The sequence below is a fragment of the Magnolia sinica genome, chromosome 2 (genome assembly GCF_029962835.1).
Source record: "Magnolia sinica isolate HGM2019 chromosome 2, MsV1, whole genome shotgun sequence".
Classification (NCBI taxonomy): domain Eukaryota; kingdom Viridiplantae; phylum Streptophyta; class Magnoliopsida; order Magnoliales; family Magnoliaceae; genus Magnolia; species Magnolia sinica.
This window is the reverse complement of record NC_080574.1, coordinates 7,062,044-7,081,879: the sequence shown is the minus strand read 5'-3', so window position 1 is coordinate 7,081,879 and position 19,836 is coordinate 7,062,044. Positions and strand designations below refer to the sequence as shown.

Here is a 19,836-nt window from a genome sequence, read left to right as displayed (position 1 = left end):
GGTTATCTGTTCAGGTTGTGTGGCCAAGGTTCTATTTGCGGAATGGACGGTTATCAGTTTCGTTGTTCACTTGGGAGCATGGTTTTGAGACATGTCGACGTGGATTTAGTTAAAGTTGGGTATCGAGTCTAGTCGGACTGAGTTAGGACTGACCCAACCTGACCTGGTGTTGAAATAGATCTGACCCAAACTCAACCTGACACGTTACTGAGTCCAGCATGCCTGAACTGATCCCAGTTCAGGTCTGGCCTGACTAACCCAGTCACAAGGACCGAGTCGGGTCAAGTCAGCACCGAGTCGGATCAACTTTCTTCTTCTTCTTTTTTTTTTTACCCTATCCTTTTTTATTTTCTACTTGAGTTGAATTGTTAGATAATCATATATATATATATATATATATATATATATATATAGAGTAAGGTTTTGGATCGAGTTGAGTCTAGTTATTGGGTGACTTGGACTTGACTCGGTTTGAGTTTGGATTGGGCAAAATCTACTCGATTCGGATCGACTCAGCCACTCAGTTCGAGTTGAGTTGGGTCTAAACGAGTCGGATGAGTCGAGTCGTCCCATGCCCAGCTCTGGATTTAGTAGTACTCAATCCAGTTCAGTACCATAAGTCACCCACAAGTCAAGCCGATTCACCATCGTGACTCAGATGATGAGACCCAACGAGTTGATTTAAGTCACGAGTCTTTAAACCACGCTTGTGAAGAATGAATTTTGAGAGCAGTATCTTCATCATTTCTTCCTCTTTTTCACGTCAAAGGAATACTCATACAACGAAGTCCGACCTGGGTTGGGTCATGTTTCAAGGCCCAAGTCCGACCTGGGTTGGTGGACCCAAAGGAAAGTGGTCCGAGCCTGGCCACCCAGATATGGGTTGTTCATTAGTCATTGCCCACCACGAATGATATATGATAAAAGTACCCTCGAATGGAGACTTATATTCGTTAAGAGTACTACTGAAAGATATAAAAACAAAGGATAATCCCATAGTGGATTGCAGAGAGCACTGGTTGAGTGCGTGTTACTCTGGCAGAGGTGGTTTTCTTCTTTAGTCCCCTCTTTACTTCTTTACTAACAGTAACACTCAGTTCGAGTTGCACCGAGTCAACTCAATGAGCCTTCCCAATTCAGGGTCGAGTCATAGATTGGACCGAATTTCTCAGTGACTCAACAAGATTACAAATCATGCCAACTCAATTTTGACTCTGCCAAGTTTCATCGTCGAGCTAGCAAGTTTTAGAACTATGGCCATCTTGTGTAGTTTTAAAATATTGTAGGTGGCGGCATGTGGGACACAACCACAGTGCTTGTGGGCTGGAAAAAACTGAAAAAGAATTAATAATTTTTGCCACCATAGGAAAAGGCACGTAATCATTAAAAGATTTATCTAACATTCTTTTTTGCCATCGGTTCTTAAATATTTCTAGACTTGAGTGGGCTCCAATCTCGAATCAAAATAGCTAGGTACTGTCCATAAAACACTTCCAAAATGCTTAAAATCTGATCAGTTTTACATAATAACACAACTTCAAAGAACACAACAAAGACTCAGAAAAGAGACCACAAAATCGAAATAAATATGAAAGAAGCACAACAATCATTCACACAGGCAAGAAAGAGAAAAAAACCCATTTGGGGTTTTCAAACAATATGTACACAAGCTTCTCACACTCATCAAATGAAGCAGATTAGCTCTGCATGAACTAAACCTGCTCAGCCCATCCCTTCTCCTCTCTTCACTTCTTTGAAGTAGAGTCCTCTTCAAATCTTCAAGCCAAACACAATCAAAGACCATACAGAGTACGCTGGGCACAGTTGGAATTTCACTTTGGAAAAACTGAGACACCTTTGGAACTTGTGGTCGACAGGACAATTGGTCTTTTCCACTTTCCATTGGTGCGTGCAAAGGAAAAACAGAATCCAGACTGCATTTAATTATGTTTCATCTTCTGCCAGCTGCACATTGTATCCATGCTTTATGTCTGCATAAAAAGAGAGAATGAAGAAGAAGAAGAAAAAAATCAGGTCAGATGTGGTCATAAGATACATGGAAGTCCATATACCGAACATATCTGAAAATGAATAGGTATATCGCCAATAGAAGAAAGCAAAATGAGTGCAACGACATGGGGAACCCAATTAAGGCTGTCAACCAGTCGGGTCCTGTAGTACCCATACCCGAGCAAAATGGGTATGAGTCTTGCCTGGTCCTGGTCTAGTTCCTGAGGACCTGGACCCCGATATGATCAGGTTCCCATCAGGTCTTTGGATCTAGGTTTCTAGTTTGGTTTGGGGCAAATAAGAACATTTACATGTGTCAACCCATGTGAGCTCTCTACATGCATCTGGCTTGGAAAACCGTATTTTGTTGCTAGAATCATCAAATATTAGATATACATAGTTACACTATCAAAACTAACTACACCGGACCTGGATCTGACTTTAAGCAGGACCATCACATGGACCCGACCCGATTTTTAACTGGGTGTGAAAGGCAAGACCCAAACCCAAACCCAAACCGATTTCCTGATGGTCCAAAAGATGGGACCCAAACCCATTAAACTTTGGGTTGGGTCCATCAGATAACCATGGGTCCAGTTACCCATTGACACCCCTAAACCCAATTGAGAATGAAATGGCATTGCAGAGCAATATTCACATAATAAATCAACCAAGTGAGAGGTAGGATGTTTGATCTGACAAGCAAGGTATTCAATAATGATAACAGTGGCTGTAAAGGCCAGCCTTATGGCTGTAATAGCCACAAGGGTCACATAATAAATCAACACAATGAGAGGTAGGATGTTCGATCTGATAAGCCAGGTATTCAATAACGATAATGGTGGTTGTAACGGCTAGCCTTATGGCCGTTAAGATACCAGCCATAAAGGCTGTTACAGCCCTTTAATGGTCATATCGGCCTCATATCGGCCATTGAAAGCCCGTTATGGGCCATTAAAAAAAATAAAAATTGGCTGCTATGGCTCCATATCGTGCAACAGGCACCACCATTACCGTTACATAATGGCTGTTACGGCAGTAATGTAACCGTTTTTGAAAACCTAGCTAATGAGTGATGCAGTGTCCCTTGCAAGTCCTGACGCACATGGTCCATACAAGTGGGGCCATGCTTTGGTGATCCAGACCACTGATTTATAGGCCCACCATTGTAGATGGGGGGCTGGCCTAGAATCTTTCAAATAGGAAGACCCTAGCTATCCAAGTACTTGTCCATGTTTCTGTTGTCAACTGCCCATATAAGTGGGGCCTGTGGTTTGGTGATCCAGACTATTCATCTCATGAGGCCCATTGTCAAAATCTTTCAGATAGGAAGACCCCAGCAAAACAAGTATTTGTGCTTTTATATGGACTGTTGGCAATTGCCCATTTGTAGGCCACTGATCAAAGAGTTAGGAACTTCTGATCTGGAATATTTGGGAATAGTCCATCCACGGTGGGCAACCAGAACAATCTATGGCTCCAAGACATGGGCCCAGTAATATGGACAGCATTGGGGCAGCATACATGTCCTTTTTTATAATTTTTTTTGTTAGTACACATCAGTTCACACTTCACTGTTAGCCACCCCCACCCCCACTAGGGAATCGATACCAAGACCTCAGTGTTGAAACGAGCTATTTTTCACTCAGTCTACATGTGAAGTGTGAACTGACAGTGGGCAGCATACATGTCCTGCTGCTTGAGGGCACTATAGTTCCTTGGACAACAATAACAAGTTAATGTGTGCAAGCAATGGACCAAAGAAGAAGAAGAAGGCCCTATAGTGCCTTGGACAATAACATTAATGCATGCAAGCAATCAATCAAAGAAGCTATACATGCAAGCCAACCTCTGATAATTTCAGGAACATTAGAAGTTGCACATAAAACTTTCCTGTGTAGCACTTTTTTCAAAGCTCTAGAGCTTGTTAACTTGACTCAAAACTTGGCCAAGTCAACTTGATTTGGTGAGATTTCAAGCTGAGTCTCTTCAAAATTCAGTTCTGGGTCTGACTCGTTCCAGATTGGGAAGACTTGTTGAGTCGACTCGTCCATTCAGTTGACTCAACACGACTTGTGGTGACTCAAACCGAGTCACTCGGTGAGTTGCAATCATATCTATCTATTAATTTTAAAAAAAGCGAGGACAATGGGAATCCATTCAATCCCACAACCTCACCCACACAAAACAACGCTCCTGACCAGGTAATCAACCAACAATTTTATGACATCGTTTCCATTTTTATCTATACTCTTGACTGTTTTTTGTATCTATTAGTATACACAGCAATTTTAATTGTAATTATTAAATATTGAATCGAGTCACATGGAGCCTTCAAGCCAACTCGACCCAGCTGAAATTCGAGTTGAGTTTTCGGGTTTTTGAACTTTCTAGTCTAAAAGGGGTCCATAAATAAATTGATGTTGGTAATCAGATAAGTTATACAACCTTGACATGAGAATAAGCATATCATCCTTGCATTTTTCAAGTTTGTAAATCATCAACCCATGTATCAGTGACCCAAATCATCATTCTGATTTGACCCGCCATGGATGACCCATGCATGAAAATCTTCCAGATTGATGATATCCCTGACCATCGATCCAGTCTTTGGCCTTTTGCAGTGGAATGTGGAACATTCATGCATTTGTTTTCTTAACCGTTCAAGGAGAATCTTATAGGATAGCTATAAGACCAGACATGCTTTGTGGGACAGGATGTGAGGCAGTTAAGGAACAAGAAGTTCATATGACGAGTGTAGCTGAAATGAGGATGTTGAGATGGATGAGTGAAAGGACAAGGATAGAAATAGAAATGAATGCATTCTAAGAGAATTTAGGAGTAGCACCAATAGGTGATAAGATGAGAGAAAGTAGACATAGATGGTTTGCTCATGTGCAACAGAGACTATGAACTGCACCGTTTAGAAGAAGTGAGTTGGTACAAGAAAGCTCTAAAAGGGCATTGGGAAGGCCCAAAAGAATGTGGGCGGAGGTAGCAAGAAAAGACTTGACCTATAGTCTAAATGAAGTTATGGCCCTTGATAGAGTGGAATGGCAGAAACGGATTCACGTAGCCAACCCCAATTAGTTGGGATAAGGCTTTAGATGATGATGATGATGAACCGTTCATTTGCAGGCCACCAATGTAGAGTTAGGGTTGTCCACTGAGGGGGCTTCTCAGACATTGTCCATTCAGTGTGGAGCCCATTACATCAAAAGCCTGGATCACCAAACAATGGATAATGCCCGTGTCCTCGGACTCCTCATCAGATGCTGGCCATTGGCAGATTTCAAAGTTAGGCAAATGCTATTATAACAAAATTAGGTATAACTTACTGAAACGCAAAATATAACCAAGCAATGCACACATAACTACTTGCAGTTTCAAAGAGATGTTGCCATGGCTATGTTATCATATACATCTAATGAAGTATCCTGTGCAGGTGAGCTTAATAAAGTCACAACAACCACAAGGGATAGACAAGAGATTTGCTGAGCCCACACGTATGTAAAAGGGATCCCATCTCTGCCACCACGTGCCAACTGCCAACATGGCAGGTAAAATATCCAAGCTGGCCACAAGGTGAGTCCTACCTTGAAGATGTTCTTGCCCGAAAACCAGGCTGGTCCATTCATCAGGTGGATGCTCAGAAAACTTTGGCCAAGTTTTCTTCTTGATCAGAACATTTGTTCTGCATACTCTTTAAAAACTCAAAATTTGACTTCCAAAATTTTCGGGATCAACCTGGACCCCCATGAGGTCAACAGCCTAGCAGAGTTACTGGGGTGTTCCTCCGAGTTGTTCCCGACGTCCTTTGTTGGCCTCCCTTTGTGTGTAGGTAAACCAAAGAATCACCAATGGGACAGAGTCATTCAGAAATTCCATCACCATCTGTCCGGTTGGAAAACTCGCTATCTATCCAGTGGGGGCTGTCTCACGCTGATCAAAGCAGCGCTCTCCAATCTGCCGACCTATTTCATGTTGGTTTTTCAATGCCCAGCTGCAGTTCTCAAATCCATTGATGCCCTTAGATGCAAGTTCCTATGGCAGGGAAAGGAAGACAAGAAGAAATTCTCTTATGAAGTGGAAGCAGGTATGCGCGCAGATAGAGGATGGCGGAGCTGGTATAAAAGATTTAAAGCTGATGAATCAGGCTTTTTAGGTAAGTGGATTTGGAGGCTTGGCAACGAAAAGGAATGCCTGTGGAATAAAATTATCAAAGGTAAATACGGGAGATCCGTTGGAGGATGGTGGATGAGTGACTCTTTTTTACATAGGGCCTCTTCAATCTGGAAAGGTATCTGCCGTATGAAAGAAGTGGTTGTGCAGGGTACTGGTTTTGAAGTGGGAAGGGGAGATTCTGTTCATGTCTGGACAAACGTTTGGGTAGGAGAATCCACGTTGGAAGACAGATTCCCCCCTGTCTTCTGGCTAGCAGTGAAGAAAAATAGCTTCATCTCTGACAACTACTCTATGGAAGCTGACAAAATGGTTTGGAATATTCAAAGTAGAGGAAATCTAGAGGATTGGGAAATTAACGAACTTTTGGATCTCATGGAATGCATTCATCATATTCATCCTCTCCAGACTCGGGAGGATAGCATCGTTTGGAAAGCAGCAAATCGTCTCTCTTCTCCGTGAAGTCTCTCTTCAAGCTCCTCTCCTCCACTAGCAGAGTCTCCTACCCTCAGCGCCCTCATTCTTTTTAGAAGTACGACGTCCCTCCAAAGGTGCATGTGTTTAGGTGGCTGGCCGGAAACAATAGGATCCTCACAGTGGATAATCTCCGGAAAAGAGGACTGATCCTTCCTAATGTCTGCATTTGTTGCCTTGCTGCAGAAGAAACGGTGAATCATCTTCCAATCCATGTCCGTATACTTATTCTATCTGGGCAGACATCCTCCTCTGCTCCAAGGTCTATTGGTGCTTTCCTAAAGACGTGGACACGCTCCTTAAGGCATGGCACGACATAGGAATAGGAAAACAAAATACCCGGGTCTGACGAATGGCAATAATGGCTACTTGGTGGGCTGTTTGGACTGAGAGGAGCAATAGGTGTTTTCAAAACAAATCAAAGCCTCCCCACTTTCTATCTTCCCTGGTTAAGTGCATGATTGCTGAATGGGTTTCCCATATGGATGGGATCAATGTAGATTTTCTTTTCCTTGAGGATTAATGGTTTCTGCCTCCTCAGCAGATTCCGTTCTCCTTTGTTTTATTTCGCTCTTTAATTCAAGTCATCTTTCAAAAAAAAATAAAAAAATAAAAAAATAAATCTTTTGGTGAGTCGAGTAGATCAGAGACTTGTAGTGAGTTGTGTGTGCACGTGTGTGCGCACACATGTGTGCGTGTGCGCGGGTCGGTGTGCATGCATGCATGTGTGTGTGTATCAATGTTATCAAATGCGATCACATATTATGGAAGAGGTCGCATATGCATGTTATCAAATGCTATCGCATATTATGGAAGAGGTTGGCAACTATGCCACAACATACTTTTATATGTGACTAATATGCGATCACATATGTGATTATGCGATCGCATACTACATATGCGATCGTATAATGGCCAAATGTTCAGAAATATGACCATTGAGACTTTTTCATTTTTATTTTTATTTTGCAATTTCAGCCACTTTTGCTTATAAACATGCATTCAAATCCCCCTCATTTTCACTATTCTCCACTCTAAAGCTTACAATCTCTCACACACTCTCTTTTACTCCTATTTCTCTCTCACTCTAATCTCTCTAGAAGACTACATTAAATTATAAGTTGTTTCAAGTTATCAAGTTATCCATTTATCAAATTTTTTTAGAAGTTCAAAGCTTTTAATAATTAATTCTCTTAATGTAGTTTATTGATTGTTTTGTTAAAATTTATGTAAATATAATATAAGTAATTAAATATATAACTTAATGAAACACTCAAACAACAATGAAATAAGTAAAATAAGTTATCCAATCACTTAGGCAAGTTTTCCCTAAATTTTAGAAATTTTTAGATTTTTTTTTTCCTTTTTCCATTTTTCCTTTCAAAAAAAAAAATAAAATGCGAACAACATATGTTGATTGCATGAGATTGCATATGCGATTTGACAACATTGGTGTGTGCGAGAGAGAGAGAGAGAGAGAGAGAGAGAGAGAGAGAGAGAGAGAGAGAGAGAGAGAGAGAGATTGATTTCATAAACACATTACAACGGGCCCATAAAACTTAGGTCTTGCACGCTCTTCCTACCATAGGTATTGACATATTGTAGAAGATTCCGGGAAATCAAAGGAGATCTATGGGGGAGAGGGACATCCACAGAAAGATCCTCAGAGAGAGAGAGAGAGATAAATAGGGAGAGAGAGATGGGTAAATGCGAGTGGATCATCCGATCCTCAATATAAATTTGAGTCACTCGGCTGAGTTTTTGAGTCAAAGCAATCCAACCAGATGCAAATGTCATGGAGGCCCAACCAGGAATCTGGCAATCCCAGGTAGATCAGCTGATCCCTAAATCGGATCAGTGAGTTTATAAACACTGGTTCTGTAAACTGTGGCTCACTAATTAGTGGACTGACCTGATTCTTGAGCCAGGGCAACTATATAGTGGGACCTCTCTGATGGATGGATTGGATCTAGCAGCAATGTTACAGGCTGGTACGCATGGTGGCATACACAAGATGCCTTATACATGCATGAGGGTGCAGCAAAGTTCGGATTGATAAAACGTAAAGTGACATACAAAAGTGAGAAATATATATACTCTCGCGTATTCAATGGTAGATGACCCTAAAAAAAAGTATTCAAATGGTAGATTCCTACCATCACAGAGGGAAAATGTCGATGGCATGTCCATTTACATAATAAGAACATATTCAATGCAGTTTTGATATAACCTCAAACAATCTTTCTAAAATTCAAACTAAAATGTTGAAAGACATACCTTTCATTGAAGGTTTCTCATATTTATCTTTCCTTTCTTCATCATCTCTCCACTCACTGTCATCATCACCCATGTCTCCCCTCCCATCATTTCCAATGTCGCTTTCACTTGCAGTCTCCCACTCAGAATCATCAGCCTCTTGGCCATACATGTCCCCAGCATCACCCTCACAACGGACTCCCCCATGTTTCACAGCTGCCTCTCTAAAAAGCCAAGCAGCACGCATCTGCTTCTTCACTAACCGTTCAGCATAGTCCGGAACTCTATTCTGTCTCAACGAAAGGTCAGGATCGTTTGATTGGGAACATTCATTTATAAATAGAATGGCATCTAACAGGCTCTCTTTAGCTAAACCAAGCATATCATATGCCTGGGCCCTTCTCCATAAGCTCTTGGCATGGCGGTTGACTGGGTTATGAAGGGATAATGCACGTGTAGCATCGCTTATGGCCGCCAAGGGCTGTTGCAAGAGGAGATGGCACTGAGCTCGATTGCTGTATAGCACGACCCGCTCTTTTTTAGATCTCATGGGACACAATGCCAATGCTTCAGAGTACTTTGACGCGGCACCTGCTATATTTCCTGAAGAGAATAGAGAATTTCCTTCTAGCTTGACGACAAGAGCCGCTGCTTGTTTGATATGGAGATCCTCCTTTGGCATGTTCTTCTCCCATCTCAATCTTTGCCGCGAATTCAGTAGTTCCTCAATCTGTTCTTTTGTAGAGTTGCGGACGGTTGCTTGTGATTGGAGACATTCTTGAAGAACGTTAACGATGGTATCCCCAAGCTTTTTGTGATCACCAAGGGTTGAAATTTCTGCCAAATCAATAAGTGCGGGCACTGCCTTATCTATCACCTGTAAAACAAAACATGAAATATAATAGGTTAGACATTATAGTCTCAAGTCAACAGAACACTTAGTTCCAAATGCTAATACCATTTCAACATGCATGCAAGACAAGACAGAAACCTTTAGGTCCTGTTTGGATTACCGATTACAGCAATAATGTGTTGTGATGTATGGTAAACGAGTAACGATTATCTCTTTTTTCCTTTCTTCATTTTCTTCTTATCTAGATCTAAATTGTGACATGGTATCAAAGCATTAGGCTCAATCTCCTTTTCCCCCCTTCTCTAATCAACTCAAAAGAATAAGACCTACAAGTTCATTTGAGCTATATATTAGTGTTTGCTCTTGTATGAGTAAGGGCGCGTGTTTCCTTTCTATGGAAAGTTCCAACATGGCTCCATGGTGCTACATGGTTGGTGCATATCAGTTTATTGGGGAGAGAGAAGCAATCTATTGATGCAAGATCTAGTGTAGAAGTGGAGTATCAGGCTATGGCTCACTCAGTGAGTGAACTTATCTGACGTAAGAGTCAGGATGTTACTACAGGAAATTGGTTATGCTCCATCCCAACCATTACAACTATTTTGTGATAATCAACCACACATATTGCCACTAATCATATCTTTCACGAATGTATCAAATATATAAAACTTGATTGTCATTATGTGAGTGAGAAGGTGGTGGATAAGGAAGTATGCTGAGACTGAGACTCCATATGTTTGGACTAGTGACCAGCTTGTACATACACTAAATTCCTCAGTTGTGATTGCTTGAATTTTTATTACTTTCAAGTTGGCCATTGTCGATATCCATGCTCTATTTAGAGGAGAAGTGTCGAAATAATTCTGTAACTATATTCTTGTCTTTTCTTGTTATTCAGTAAGAGTATTTTGATCATTCTTGTACAGTTATTATCAATAAGCGACTAATCATTTAACTGGCCAATCTCTCCCAAAGCCCCTCTCAAGACCATGTCCCCCTTTTCTCCTCATAAAAGGAAGCAGAGAGATAGGAGTCTTATATCCAAGGATTAAAAATTGGTTTTGGCGTATCATATCATTCACCACCGATGCGGGGTCATGTCACCCCCAATATAACTCTGTATTGAGCTGCTTTGGCCTGATATGGGCCGATACAGCCATATCGTTCATGAACAATACCAGTAGATATCAGGAGATATGTACCAGTTTCAGACAATACCTTCAACCTTGCTTAAATCTAAAGATGCAATTCTCAACTTTGGCATTCCTGAAATATAAATACCAAGGATTCGCTTTGGGAAATGATATCCACATGAAACGCAAAGTGCCTTGTAATCATTAACAAATAAGACATGCAGACAGAGAAAGCATACAACAGTCCCATGCATCAAAATGAGTAATGTCCGAAGAGGTACCACTCAAGTATGTAAAAATTATGGAAACGAACAAGTAGGCATCAATTCAAGTGCTATGGGGATTGACCTTGAGGGTTTTAAGGTTTTGGGAACCTGGGAATTTTTTACAAATTAACATTTTTTTTTCTAAAGAAAAAGGATGAGGAACTAATCAGCTTTAAAATTTTATTTTATTTTTAAAAAAAAAAAAAAAAAAAAATTTAAAAATCTGCTTAGAAAAGTTTCTTTGGAGTTCACCTTTTGGTGGAAAATATTTTTCAAGAACGTGTTTTCATAGAGAATGTCCTAAATTTTTTGCCAGCCCTCCCTGTTTTCTTTGTTCTGTCCAAATGCTTTCTTGGAAAATAGCTCTTAAAGAAAATGTCACTTTCTTTCCTTTTATTTTCCAAGCTCCCAAACCGGCCCTTAGAGATTGTGTTTTGAGAATCTAAATCTGGAAGGTTTGCATGTGTTTATAAATCTGTTAAAGGAGGGGGTTGCCACTTGCCTTCATTTTCTTTCATAGTAGTGAATGAGGTTGCATGAACTTCAAATAAAAAAGAATCAATAGAGAAGTTCAGTTCCACTAGTAGGAGCTTTGTATCTTGTTCTATTACTCCTCCATCCATTGGATGAAACTAGGTCTAGTCAACAAAAGTGAAAACAAGAAATAGATGAAAATCAATGGAAAAATGCCAATAAAAAAAAGAGAAAAGAAGAAGAAGAAGAAGAAGAGGAGAGAGATGAAAATAAACAGAAATAAAATCATGCAAGATTGCAATCATGCATCCAATGGCTGTTCTAAAAGGCTTACAGTAAGCACAGCTCATTACAACATATAGAGCCTACATAGTAAGAATGCAAGGAGGGTGTTCCAAATGTAGATGTAAGCCTTTTACCTTGTGACAAGTACTCGGATCCTGAAGCAGCCATAGAAGACAGTCAATAGCCATGTACTGCCAGTCATCAGAGGAGCGGGCAATATTACATATCCCTTCAATAATACCGGGACAGCCAGCAAGAGGCCCCCTACCAAGCTTATGTTGGCAAATTGTTCGTAACAAACCAATACCAGCTGGTGAATTTTCATTAACAAGTCCACCCCACATACCGGGTAGTTTGACTAAAAAATCAGGCTTGCATATAACAGACAGAAACTCGGGCTTGAAGGCGAAGCAGTTGATAAGCTGAAGGGACCAGCACTGTAACTGACTAGCCCATTCTTCTGCCTTCCTTGACTCCATTTCCACACCACCCATGCCACGTGTAAGTAGATCACAGTGATAACTAAGCCTTCTATCCACAAACTGGTAGAAATGAGAGTAGACGATTTCGAGTGAGCTCAATGCGAGCTGAATGGAGAGCTCAAGAACTTCCCCATGACTTGCCACAGTGGGAAATGTACTCGCGTAGGTAGCCAAGTGTCCCAGGGCCCGGACTGCTACTCTTTGTTCCACCCATGTTAGCCTTCCTCGCAAAAGCTCGACTAAGGGAGGAATTACCCCAGCATGCACCGCACTTTCTGCAAATTCTTCCATATTCATGGTGTATGATCCAATGATGTGTGCTGCATAGTATGGAATATATATGTTTTGGTCATGTGCAAGCCAACGCCGGTTCTTCAAGCCCTTCCATATGAGTGCAGACATGCATTCAAATATTCCCAAGTCAACAAACTCAGGATCGTTGGGATGTGCCATTGCAGTGTTCCAAAGACCGCTGATAGGAAGAACCTGACCATCATCATCCTGCGACGGAAGTTCTCTAAAGAACTTGAGGATACTTGCTCTACGCTTACTTGGGTTTCCTTCCTTCATGACACAGAAAAAACATCCAGGGTACGGACAGTCCGGGGGGATTTTATCCATGTCCGGATGATCAACTATTCCTCAAAATGCATCAATTCAGTAATGCTTCGAGGACTGAACGTGCCCCCTAAACAACTAACGGGAATATTCCACTTCAAAGCTGCATTATAACAACACAGTTATCAAATGCAGTAGCATAACTAATAGAGAAATGCATCAGAAAAAGTGGTAAACTAGGAGCACTCCCAAATACCACAGAAGTTCACGTGATCATATTCAAATGAAATAGTTTAAAACAGCAAACCTCTTTCCAAAGAAAAGAAGGGGACAAAAAACTTAGGGCTTGTTTGGATGCCACTTAAAAACGAGTTCATCTCGTTTTAGTTAATTGTAGTATTAGAGATCTTTTTAGTAAGGATTAAAGTAATCCTGATGACCAACAATTTATGTAAAATATGATGACTAATATGCAATTACTAATAACTTAAATGAGATGAACTCATACGTGGCACCCAAACAGGGCCTTATCAACTAAAGAAAAAATTTATATGCCATCCAGTAGAGTTACATGCGGTATTATTATAAGGTTATGCTCACTTGTTTCATTGGGCTATTTAGTTACTTCAGCATTGCTTACTATTTATTCAATCAGAATTTGAGTCTTAAGTTCCTTCAGGCATTTTGTATGAGCACACATGTCATCTCAAATCACTGGATACTTATTTTGGACAATTTTTAACCAGGTATTGACTGACAAAACCAAAACCCTCAACCTCAATGTTGAAGAATGTTGAGGAAATTAAAAAAAAAAAAACTCTTCCTAACTACATTCACAAATATTCTTCAGACACCAGAGTGAATACAGTATATCCCTCATACATTTAAGAGACAGAAAAGCCTCCTGTGGTGATCCGTTTCCCTGGGCGGCCACTCAGTCAAGTTCTTGAACTGCGTTAGAAATATAATGAGGAAACAGGAAAACTTGCCAAGTTAACTCGAATTGATTTAGTCAAGACTAGTGTCATGTTAACCAGATGAGTCTTCGAGAGCACTGAATAAATTAGACTAAACACTCGAGAAACTCAATGTAGACAAATTACTAGAAAAACTCAATAGAGAGCCACAGAATTTTAAAAAATCAAGCTACAGGCCTACAACATATGCCTTTAAATCAAAAACTTAGTTGAGTACCTGAGCAGGGTTCCAGCCGATTCAAGACTTCAGCTCTCATAGAGTATGAATCAAGTTTCGAGTTTTTAATTCAAACTCATGATTAATCACATGGGTGCTAAAAACAGTTGCCACAACATTCGAGATTCTGTTCGTATTAGAACCCAAAACCAGTAATGATGTTAGAGCTATCTTTTTCTCAAGTATTGTTATTGAGGAGATAAAATAATAATAAATAGATAAATAACAAGATGACCATTCTCACATCAAAGAAAGCTTAAAAACTAAAACTGGTTCCTTCCAAAGCTATGGCTGTCAAGAATCAGAAAGGTAATCTAGCAAGAAATTAATGCGCCATATAAACGACCTGTCCCAAGTAACTAGCTGCCATGTGTCAGTTGGATCGACACATTAGCTAATGATCTTTCCTCCTATAACCCATAAATCACCAAGAAAAAACAACTACTCCAGAGACGTAATTTTGCATAACAATGGGGTAAACATAAAACATAAAAATTACACTGAATACCCAAATCAACCAAACAATTAAACTAACCAACATCAGTGAAAGCATCTGAAACTCAAAAAAGAAGAAGGTCATAACGGGTAAAGAATCATAGTAATTTACTTTAACAATCAAAGAAGAGTGGGTTGTAAAGAGAAATTATAGGGTCCCAATGCATTAGGATGCCAGTAGTGTATGGATTCACTAGGTGCGCATAAGTGGGGCCCATGGTTTGGCAATCCATACCATTGATCTGATAATAGTCATCACAGATGGAAGATGCTATCCCTCGTATCAGTAGCCTGAAAGAAGAGGGTCAAGGAAAACAATACGGGTCCATCGGGTCCGAAATAAAAAAGCCAAATATTGAATGGCCAGGGGATTGCAATCGCAAATTTTTAGACATCTCCCCATCCACGGTGGGGGCCATCATGTCAGCGGTCTGGATCACCGAACCACGAGGCCATTGTAGATTCCTAACTTGATTGCAACAATTGAGATTTCTTCCTATAATGAATAACTAACTAAATTAACCAACATCCATCAAAATATTACAGCGTAGATTGACCATAACAAGATTTTGATGAATCGGAAAACTCCACAGAATTACAAAAACACCCAAACATAAAAAAAAGAAGAAGAAATCAAAAAGAAAAACAAAAGTAGTCAAAATCAAAAGGGGGAATAAGAAAAAGTATTTTTTTTTCTTTGATTTCATCTCAAAGTAATAATCTAAACTTATTTAAATATTAATCTATCAATATCCAAAAAAGAAGAAGAAGAAGAAGAAGAAGAAGAAGAAGAAAAATGAACTCCTCAGAATCATCTTTCAATGAAAAATGCATCTAAACTTCAATGAAATACAAACCCAAATCACAAAAAGAGGGGAAAAAAAAATCAAGAATCTGGAAAAATCTCAGAATCCCAGCAAGAGAAGTATAAAAATAAAAAAGACCCATTTGATGATATGAAGTCCAGATTCAAGTCTAAAGAAAATGAAAGACAGGAGGGATGACAAAGGCACCTTTGGAGTATCAGAAGAACAGTAGAAGAGTAGAAGCTTGCAAGGAGAGCTGAGAAATAGCTGCTTTTGATGGTGTGGAGAAGAGCTGGAAACTCCCCCAAAGCATCAATCAAAATAAAAACCAGTATTGATTTCTCCCCTTTTTTTGAGACAGAGGAGTCGGGGCGCTTTGCAGATGCAATGTACGAAAAATCAGATCGATCCTGATCGTTAGATGGGCCACGAGTTCGTACATAATTTCAGCCGTTGATTAGTCATAATAGTTTGTATCGCGACACGTTGAATCAGCACACGTGTGCCTGGCCACACGTGTGAGGCCCACACTTTCCTACTGTGCTCGAGCGAGTGCGAGAGAGCGCAGAATCCAATGTTAGTTCTGCACCATTTTAGAAAATTAGTGGTGGCTCTTCGACCGTACACATGGGATAATAGTACGGCAATCCAGACTGTCCAAATGGCTGTCCGAGCCGTGTATGGAGCATAACCATCTGATTTTCGCTTAGAATTTGAACCATCACATTATTGGATGGTTAGAATTGCTTAGATAATGGGATTTTAGAAATATGATACATTCCTTCAATAGGCCGAGAGATCACCGTATTGAGTTTGGTGCAGTACAGCACATTCATGGCGGGCCCACAATATGAACGGCCAGGATTGGTACCATCTGCCACGTACAGATATACGGACAGCTTAATAACGTGTCTATAACGGACGGATCCTGTGTAATTTCAGCGTTCAAAAGCATTTTCCTCTTTTGCGGCAGCGAGATCTTCTGGTCTGTCCGAATCCCGCATGGGCCTCTCGCTCCCGTTGTCGACTCCTCTGTTAGTTTTACACCGTTTAAAAAAGGATGGCTACTCATCCACCTCGTACGTGTCACTAATCCGAATCCATCCAGACCATCCAATTTGTGGGCCCCTTTGTGGAGCTTTTTGAGCTAAAAATAGATAGAAAAAATCTTACTGCTGTCTAACGGGCCCAAGTTGTACGGTGTATAGGATCATCCAACCATCAAACTGGCGTTACTTTCTACCTGTGGGCTATCTAGTGTGGGGCCCACCAGATGAACGATCGGGATATAGGCACTTAAGTTCTTGATAAGTAACACATGTACTCCAGCCTAAGTTACAGTTATTCATCACTAATAGAAAACCTCGATGATAAATCACTTGATTTAACCCTCCTTGCGAACGGCCCTGATTAGACGGTTATAACTACAATTGCACAGTGAGTGGGTGGCAACAAGAATACAAAATAGGTCAGAATCATGGAAAAGAAAATGGATTTTTTTCCAGTGCGGCAGTTTTCTCTGCTGAAGAAAGAAGGCATCTTTGGATAAGGAAGTCCAGCATTGGAAAATGTAAAGCGACGGTAAAACCAAGTTAATGAATTACCATGGAAAATGACCGATCGCCAATTCCTTTCTACTCCTTTGGTTTTTACAATATTTACTGTAGAAATGTATTTTTTATTTCTTTTTAATCTATTTAGGTTGGCCTGTAAAACATTGAAATCCAACTCAAAATATTACCCTGCTCTTCACAAATTGTGACAAGTATGTGCATGCCTAACATGGGCAATCCACATGATTTATGTTTGCATGCATCTGTTCATTTTTTGTCTCGTCTTGACAAAAGAATTACCTTAGAATCGCGGTATTTCAAAACCTGTGTAAGCTTTACCAGATGAATTTTGAGGTTTTAAGTATAATTTTATAGAGTAGCCCAACGCTCAATTAGATTTTTTTAGTCCAAGGACAGAACAGGAGTGATATGCCTAATGGACAGCCTGGAGTTTCATGCATGGTAAGTTGTTTTCTTCCCTACGTTAGAGAAAGTAACCCTAGTAGATGCCTACCCTCCGCAACCAGCGGAAGTTTCAAATGAGAAATCATGAGTTCAAATACCTATGGTGATATATGTAAATTTTAAAAATAATAATAAAATTCCTAATAGATGCCCACATAAGGCATGCAGGCTTTTTTCTTCTTTTTTTTCTTCCTAGTACATATAGAGAAATGAATTGATGTGAAGTTCGTTTTTACCACAAAAGTGATAGTTTGTAATCCCAAGCAAGCTGTCCAATAGGGAAAATATTTTTCATTTTCACTGGGAAAAAGCACTTTCACACCATCCAAACAATCCCAACAAGTAAAGCGTCCACTTACCACGCATGTTATCTTGCACATGATTTATAGGATTACTAGTATTGTACCTTGTACCGATACATGAAGGGGTGAAACGTGAGACGGGCTTAAAATGATTCGCAATGTACATGTCACGTGGCACTTGAATATTAATAGTGGTACATGGTTACATGTGGAGCATTAAATATAAATAATTATACTTGTAGAATATTTAATACATGTAATGTATGTGTATGAAACTTAATATCATTATATATATTATATAAGACTTTTTACATATATAGTCTATCAAAGTTTTTGAGTAATGGAAAATTATTCTTAGGGTAATCATGTCATATTAATTATATACGTTATCTTATAATCATCATTATCATCATTATTATTATTATCATCATTTTCTTTTTATAAGCTTGACTGACCATGCATATGTTGTTAATGCAAAATAGCATGTGCATCTAAACAACTCATAAAAAGAGAAAACATTGATATTCTTTTATAAGCTTCAAAAAAAAGATTAATACCCATTTAAAAGAAAAAGATTCAATCTAGAAATTTACCATTATAAAGAGACAAATGTCTTTGTTTAATAGTTGACCTTTTAACATTTTTTTCAATGAAAAACTTAAGGTAATAAAATCATAAATTTGGCATATTTCTATTTCCTAAGGATTTAACATGATTTTTCATGTTCATATTTCGGGTCACCCACCTAATCCTCAAATCCAGTGATTGGAAGTGACGGCTCTCTTTCATTTTCTTGCATTTCAAGCCAAACGTGGGTCTTAAGATTATAGGTTTTGAGTACCCATTGCTATAAAAAAGCACTGTGGTGTGAGTGGATGAGCACGAGTAGAGGTGTACATGAGTTGAATTGAGTCGAGCTTGGCATGGTTCAACTCAACTTAGCCACTTGCTAACCCTAGCTCGAACTCAGCTTGATTCGGTTCTCGAGCCTGACTAGTCAGCTCGGCTCAATTCGATTAGCAACTCGGGCTAGTTTGAGCTAAGATTGAGTCGAGTTCACCTCTACGGCATTTTTACAAACACATGAATTGCACATTCAAAATTTCACTGTTTGTAAAACAATAGCGGTAGTTTTACGGGTATTTCATTAAACACCTTGTGGGCAACATTAAAATAAAGAAAAATGAGTATTTGTTTCACATACATACTTTCCTTGCCACCGGCCAACACTATGTTAGGTCATTTCATCAAACATTGTGCAACATCAATATAAAAGCAATCGAGTCACTGAACTAGTTCGATTCGAGTTCAATTTGATTTGGGGTTCAATCCGAGTTGAGTCAAGATCGGCCAAGCTCGACCTCAGATCGAAGCATTTTCGAGCTCAAAAATTAGCTCGATTCAGCTCAAACTCAATTTTGAACCAAGTCAAATCAAGCTTCTTCAAGTTGAGTTGAGTGAGCTAACCGAGCCAACTTGGTTCGTGTACAGCCCTAAGCACCGTGGCTTTGCCTAATATATCTCATTTATTTATTATTTTGATTGTATGACTTGTGGCACCTTTGCAAATGTAACTTCTTCATTTTTTATTTTTTATTATTATTTTTTTCTTTCTTAATGTAGTTTTTAAATAAATACAGTGGTATATTTGTTATGAGATAACTCTTCGGAGATGTGAGTTGGGTGTTGCCCGGCCTCAACCCTGAAGTTGTAAAATGTGATTCGATGGTTGGATGTTGTTGGAATGGGCCCACAAAAGGACGTTGGAAAGTTGTTCAAGAGACCTTCTTTTATCACCTGTGAGAGGGCGCATATAATTAAGGGAGGACGGATTGGAAGATGAAAAGCCGTTGGCCCACCATGTCCCCATTGATTGGATAAAATTAAAGGCTGTTGGGGCCCACACGAGATAGTCCATGGACGCGGATTGCGTCCTACCCCCGCCCGGACGGTAATCCGTCCGGGCAGGGCTCTCTGGGACCCACTGTAATGTAATAATTTTATCTGCGCCGTTGAGATTTTCTCTCAAATCATTTTAAGGTATGAGA

General features: G+C 39.8%; 1 protein-coding gene across 1 annotated transcript; it reads right to left on the bottom strand.

The window, feature by feature from the left end:
* Positions 1 to 1,477: 1,477 nt before the first annotated feature.
* Positions 1,478 to 15,896, bottom strand: LOC131233212 (uncharacterized). Its single transcript, XM_058229855.1, has 4 exons — positions 15,676 to 15,896; positions 12,068 to 13,136; positions 8,944 to 9,799; positions 1,478 to 1,991 (listed from the first exon to the last, which is right to left on the bottom strand). Exons 2-4 carry the CDS (start codon positions 13,034 to 13,036, stop codon positions 1,945 to 1,947), a joined length of 1,872 nt encoding a protein of 623 aa, XP_058085838.1. The 5' UTR covers positions 13,037 to 13,136; positions 15,676 to 15,896; the 3' UTR covers positions 1,478 to 1,944.
* Positions 15,897 to 19,836: the final 3,940 nt, after the last annotated feature.

Excerpts from the sequence above, each read along its gene's own strand:
- LOC131233212 (XM_058229855.1), bottom strand. The coding sequence starts at position 13,036 with ATGGATAAAATCCCCCCGGACTGTCCGTACCCTGGATGTTTTTTCTGT. Across the intron at positions 9,800-12,067 it reads ATCCGAGTACTTGTCACAAG|GTGATAGATAAGGCAGTGCC; the intron begins GTAAAAGGCTTA and ends TTTGTTTTACAG. Across the intron at positions 1,992-8,943 it reads TGAGAAACCTTCAATGAAAG|ACATAAAGCATGGATACAAT; the intron begins GTATGTCTTTCA and ends CTTTTTATGCAG.